This window comes from Humulus lupulus, chromosome 4 (assembly GCF_963169125.1).
Source record: "Humulus lupulus chromosome 4, drHumLupu1.1, whole genome shotgun sequence".
Taxonomy (NCBI): Eukaryota; Viridiplantae; Streptophyta; class Magnoliopsida; order Rosales; family Cannabaceae; genus Humulus; species Humulus lupulus.
In genome coordinates this window covers 197,333,911-197,339,910 of record NC_084796.1, presented here as the reverse complement: position 1 = coordinate 197,339,910, position 6,000 = coordinate 197,333,911, and the positions used below count along the sequence as shown (strand labels likewise).

The following is a 6,000-nucleotide window of genomic DNA, read 5'->3' as shown; positions in this document are numbered from 1 at the left end:
ACCCTTTCCCACAATAGAGTCCAAGTTAGTCGAAATGAGTTTATTAGATTCAACCTCCATTCTTTTTATTTTTTAAAAAGATAATTTATGTAATATTATATAATGTAAAAAAGCTCTTATTTGGTTTATTTGAGATATTTGGGTGGTTTGCATTGTTGTTAGGTTATCTGGGTTGCATTTTTTACTAGTTTATTCGATTTGGTTTGAGTGAGTTATTCGATTTGGGTGGTTGGCAAATTTTTTTGAACAACCTTAGAATCATCAATATTATGATGAATAAACAAAAAATGAGAGAATAAAACATAATTAATTAATCAAAACACAAAGTTAGGGTTAGAAAGATAAAACCCTTATAAGTAGAACCCTAAAGCTTGCACATGAAGGATCTTCATTGTCAAAAATCTCTATTCCAAACATTCCCAAAGTTTCTTGAAATTTTTACAATGGTGGAATGAGAAGTGAGATTTAACAAGTTTTAAATCTCATGGAAGTCAAGCAATTCTTGGTGAGTTTGTTGGAGAAAATGAATGTTCTTAGGGAGCTAGAGAAAGAGGGGTTAGAGAGAGAGAGAGTTGAAAAATGTGATCAAGACTTTATAACTCTAATATCCATCATTAATAGTTGTATCCCTAAACAAGTTTGCTATGGACTTTATATTCTTCGAACTTAATTGTGCCTATTTTTATCCGTAAATAGTTGGTTAGCATATGCTTAAGATTTTTACAAACCATATCCATCATTAATAGTATTGTATCCCTTCCTCATCTCATTTTAGTGGAAAATGAAGCAAATTAGGTGGGAGATAATTGTATTTCAATGTTTTTTCATCTAATCCTTGCCACAAAAGTCATGTGCTAGTCATACTAGTTTACTAATTCATCTATTGGATGTTATATTGCAAGATAGCGAGGATGTGTTTTTGTTTGGGACAATGCTATCTGATACAAATAGGAGAGCCAAAATGCTTGTGATTTTAGACTAATGCTCACTCTTTTGTTTGAGGCTTCGAATTCTTGTAATTTCGAAGATGTTGCAGATGTTGCAACATCTTCGAATTCCCTATAAGAGATGTTGCAGCCCAAAAAGGGAAACCAACTGTTTTTTACTTATTACATTTTTACGTTTTAGTTTTATTTTTTTTATAAATTTTGACTATTATATCTCTATTAAAATTTTATCATATATTTAAAACAAAAATCCCAAGTCCCCTACTATTTCACTCTTTTGGTTTTAAATTAAAATTCCATCTATTCCAACTTGAAAAAACACTTGTTTAAATAACTTACCACATTCATTGGCAAAACACAAACCACAAACATATTTCAAACTACAAACGACATAAAATTTATAGGGAAGTTTTGCATGTCGTTTATGACAAACAAATATCGTTTTGTATCGACAGGACATAAACTCGACCCAAGGAGCACCATAAGAACACTCGTTACTAATATTTTATTTTATTTATTTTGAAATGACTGATATTTTATTCATTCATATTCTTGAATTAAATTAAATTTAGGCCAAGTTGCAACTGTGTAGTGAATAAAAACATGAGACAGACCCAACCCTGGACCACCAATCAAGCTATCCACAAGTCATATCTACAGCTGGTATCAATCTGACCATCCATTTCCAATTTCTCATATCAACGGTTGTGATCTAATCTGACAGAAGAACAAGTGGGCAACACCCGGATCCGGACCGGACCCGAAACCCTCCATAAATATCCTTCTATGGCATAAATAATTTCTTATCTCTAAGATATTTTTTTTTATTTGCTTCTTCTTAAACCCAAACCCTCTCTTTCTCTCCTCGAAAAACCTTATCTTCTTCTTCTTTTAAGCGGTACTGACATGTCTGCCGCAGCCTCTTCTCTAGCTCTAGCCTCTCTGGCTCCCAACACCCTTTCCCTCTTCAGCCCTAAACCCGCTTTGCTCTCCCTCCGGTCATTCTCCACTTCTTCTCTCAAGCTCCATGTCAACCTTATTTGCGTTCCCGCCAAGGGTTTCCGTAACCTCCCCTCTCGGTTCGTACGGAATGTTGCTATTTCGTCTGAGTTTGACCAGGATGAAGAGATTTCGAGCGACGGCGGTGAACCCAATTTCGCTCCTGACCTTAAACTCTTTGTGGGTAATCTTCCTTTTAACTGTGACAGTGCTCAGCTCGCTGGTCTCTTCGAGAGAGCTGGAAATGTCGAGATGGTTGAGGTACTTTACTCTTTATAAGTTTCATTGCTTTGGTTGTTTTAAAAATTTTGAGTCTTTTCCTTTGTGAAAGACTAGGGTTTGGTTTGCTTTCATGTGTCTTACGAAGTTGGTTTTGGCAGGTGATTTATGACAAAACGACAGGAAGAAGCAGGGGATTTGGTTTTGTTACCATGTCTTCCATGGATGAAGTTGAAGCGGCTGCTCAGCAGTTTAATGGCTATGTAAGTTGATACATTGTGTGTTTATTTTGAAGCATTGTTCTGTTGAGTGTTGGCAGTGTTTAATCTTTGAATTTATCTAAGTAAAAGTTGATAATGAATGACAGGAACTTGATGGGAGGGCATTGAGAGTGAACTTTGGACCTCCTCCAGCTAGGGATGATTCATTTCCCCGAGGTGGAAGAGGAGGAGGAGGCGGCGGCGGCAATTCCGGTAACCGAATCTATGTCGGTAACCTTCCATGGAGCGCTGACAATTCAACTCTCCATGACTTATTTAGTGAGCAAGGACAGGTTGTGGATGCCAAGGTGGTTTTTGACAGGGAGAGTGGAAGGTCTAGGGGTTTTGGTTTTGTAACCTATAACTCTGCTGATGAGGTTAACAATGCTATTGAGTCTTTGAATGGAATTGTAAGTATAACTTATCTTGTTCTTGTTCCAAGTTATGTTTTTCAAATTTGTATATCTTATCTGATCTAGTCTATTCTAAACTTCTTGTCACACAGGACTTGGACGGAAGACAAATCCGAGTCACTCGTGCGGAAGCCAAGCCTAGCCGTTCATTTTAAATTTTGAATCCTATATCCTGGATAAAGAAGAAGACTAGGGTATTTAATCTTATCCATTTTCAACCTTTACATTCCCTTCCTTTATATCATTTTGTTTGTGCGCGTGTTTTTTTATGTGAACATGTATATAGCTACTGATGTATCATGTATGCTGATTGTATTTTCTAAATTAATATGATCTTTTACCTCAATCTTGCCCTGTTGTTCTAAGACATGCCGATCTGATTCTAAACAGGGAAACTGGTGGCGATGCAGCTGTAACCTGTGGTTGTTGACCAAGAGTTTACAGAACACATCAACCGTGACACAGTTGTGCCTGGGCTTAGTGGCAGATTTTGCCCATGGAATGACTCAGCGCCTAGATAATTTGTCATTTTTTTGGTTGAAAAAAGTTTAATTTGTTTGCCTAGAGTGTGTTAAAGTTTTCAGTTAAGCAACTGATTTTGTAGTAGACCTTTATCAAGTTTGCAATAGATTCAGTAAAAAAGAAGATAAGGATTAGTTACATTATTTTTATCCAATTTGGTGACAAATCCATTCCTGACCAAGAATATGGATTTGTCTGGTTGAGAAATGAAAATATCCAAGTACCCGGGTGTGCATTTTTTTTAATCAAAAACATGTTCTACTATTGGATCAATGCTTGTGAAATGTGTGTTCAACGTGTAGAACATGAAGAGCAAAGTGTTACTCTGCAATAATTGCCAACTTAAAATACGTAACGATCAGTCTGCTTGTGTTGCCTTATTCAGATGTTAAATTAAAATGATCAAATGCAGATGTTAAATGAAAAATGAAAATAAACGATAGCTACTTCACCGACTGTGTTGACGTAGGAGGTGGATCTCATCCTTGCTTGAATCTCATGAAGAACCTTATTGTCTGCGAGATGGTCACATGTATATGCATAATAGCCACAACTTCAAACTTTCAACTCACAAAACTCTAATAATATTTAGAATTTTTTTACTAAGTTTAAAATCTTCATAATGTGAGCCATTTACTATTAAAATCTTCGGAGTTGAGAAAGAGAATACTGGTGGTACAGTAGAGAAATTAGAAGTCAAAGTATGCGGCACCCAAATACTGTAAAGATTTCCTTTAATCAGAACTAGATTCCACTATTTGTCTTTATTAATTACTAATATACCCAATGACCTATGATTCTAATTATTGTCATAGATGTGTGGGACCCTTCTATTAAACATAACATGTCAAGAAATAAATATACAGGGGCACATTAGGAACTAGGAACAATTGTTTTACTGCTCTGCTCTGGATCCTTCCATTCTATTAGGCATTTTTGTACCATCTGTATATTCCTCTTTTCATTCGGTTATGCATAGAAATTTGTATTTTGTTATGCTTGATATACGTGTAATCATTGTATTGGGTTCTCCCTTGTGTACGACCTTGGCCCTATCAGTATAAATGCAATTCTCCTCTGTCAGCAACATTTGAGCTGATAGAATCATTTTACACAATATCTCAATATCTTCACTTGGTATCAGAGCCGTACACGGCAACCGCCATGGCCACTCCCTCGGACCAGCCTCTTCCGACGCACTCAGTAAGCGAAGACAACAATCAGACTCCATCAACACTGACTGTCCAGAATTCAGCTCCAGCTACAGCAATGGTTCACGCACCATATGCCCTCACTCCTTCTCCGATTGCTAACCCCTTTAGCAATACGTTGAGCCAACCTTTCTCTCTCAAACTTGATCGCCATAACTATCCTCTCTGGAAAACGATGGTAAATACCATCATTTGTGGTCACCGATTAGATGGGTTTATCCTTGGACATCGACTTCCTCTGCCGGAACTTCGACCCACTCGCTCCGTCCTTGAAGGAACTACAGAACCTATTATGGAAGTCAATCCTGACTATGAAGCTTGGCTTGTCTCAGATCAGCTGCTCATGGGGTGGTTGTACGGGTCCATGACCGAGGGCATCGCCTCCGAAGTAATGGGTTGCAAGTCTGCTGCAGAGCTGTGGCGTGCTCTCGAAGATCTCTATGGAGCTCACGCTCAGGCGGGGATGGATGATCTCCGTACAAAGATTCAGACTACACGAAAAGGAACCCACTCCATGGCTGATTACTTGAAGATGAAACGAATGTGGGCCGATTCCTTGGCTCTCGCAGGTGACCCCTATCCTGAAAAACACTTAATCTCTAATGTTCTATCTGGTTTAGATGCAGATTATCTATCCATAGTGGTGCTGATTGAAGCTCGTGAGCACACCACTTGGCAGCAACTACAGAATATTTTACTCAGTTTTGATGGAAGACTTGAGAGATTCAATGCTGCCTCACCTCCTGAAAGACTTCTTGCAAATGCCTCTGCCAATTTCGCTCATAAACCCCCAAATACAATCAACTCAAATCAATCAAGGCGTTTTTCTCATCAACAGTCACAGGGACGTGGCTATCAACCTCAAGCAGGGAATCACAGAGGAGGTTTCAGAAGTAGAGGTCGTGGAGGAAGAACAAACAACTCTAAACCGACGTGTCAAGTGTGCGGTAAATATGGACATTCGGCTGCCATATGTTATAACAGGTATGACGAAAGTTATATGGGACAACAACCCAGCAATGGTGGCAAGCAAGACAAACAGTTCTCAGCACTTATCGCAACTCCTGAAATACTGTCCGATGAAAGCTGGTATGCCGACAGTGGGGCGAGCAACCACCTCACATCTGACCCAACCAAAATGGAGCAGAAGACTGAATATGGTGGTAAGGAACAAATTATGATTGGAGATGGCAGTCAACTTCCAATCACACAAATTGGCACTGGTTATATTTCCTCCAATAATAAGTTTCCCCTGATATTACATGATATGTTGCATATTCCAAAAATATCGAAGAATCTTATCAGTGTTTCTAAACTAACAGCAGACAATAATGTATTCATTGAATTCTTCTCTGATTCTTGTTGTGTGAAGGATCGAACAACGGGGAAGGTGGTACTGCAAGGAACTCTTAAGGATGGATTGTATCAA

The 6,000-nt window shown here is 38.3% G+C and overlaps 1 protein-coding gene across 1 annotated transcript; it reads left to right on the top strand.

Annotated features, from left to right (window-relative positions):
* Nucleotides 1-1,758: 1,758 nt before the first annotated feature.
* LOC133831097 (RNA-binding protein CP29B, chloroplastic) lies at nt 1,759-3,503 on the top strand. Its single transcript, XM_062261270.1, has 5 exons — nt 1,759-2,207; nt 2,327-2,428; nt 2,533-2,835; nt 2,931-3,032; nt 3,229-3,503. The coding sequence occupies exons 1-4, from the start codon at nt 1,854-1,856 to the stop codon at nt 2,991-2,993; spliced, it is 822 nt and encodes a 273-aa protein (XP_062117254.1). The 5' UTR covers nt 1,759-1,853; the 3' UTR covers nt 2,994-3,032; nt 3,229-3,503.
* Nucleotides 3,504-6,000: the final 2,497 nt, after the last annotated feature.

Coding starts and splice junctions, on each gene's coding strand:
- LOC133831097 (XM_062261270.1), top strand. CDS start 1,854: ATGTCTGCCGCAGCCTCTTCTCTAGCTCTAGCCTCTCTGGCTCCCAAC. Junction 2,429..2,532: donor CTCAGCAGTTTAATGGCTAT/GTAAGTTGATAC, acceptor AATGAATGACAG/GAACTTGATGGGAGGGCATT. Junction 2,836..2,930: donor TTGAGTCTTTGAATGGAATT/GTAAGTATAACT, acceptor CTTGTCACACAG/GACTTGGACGGAAGACAAAT.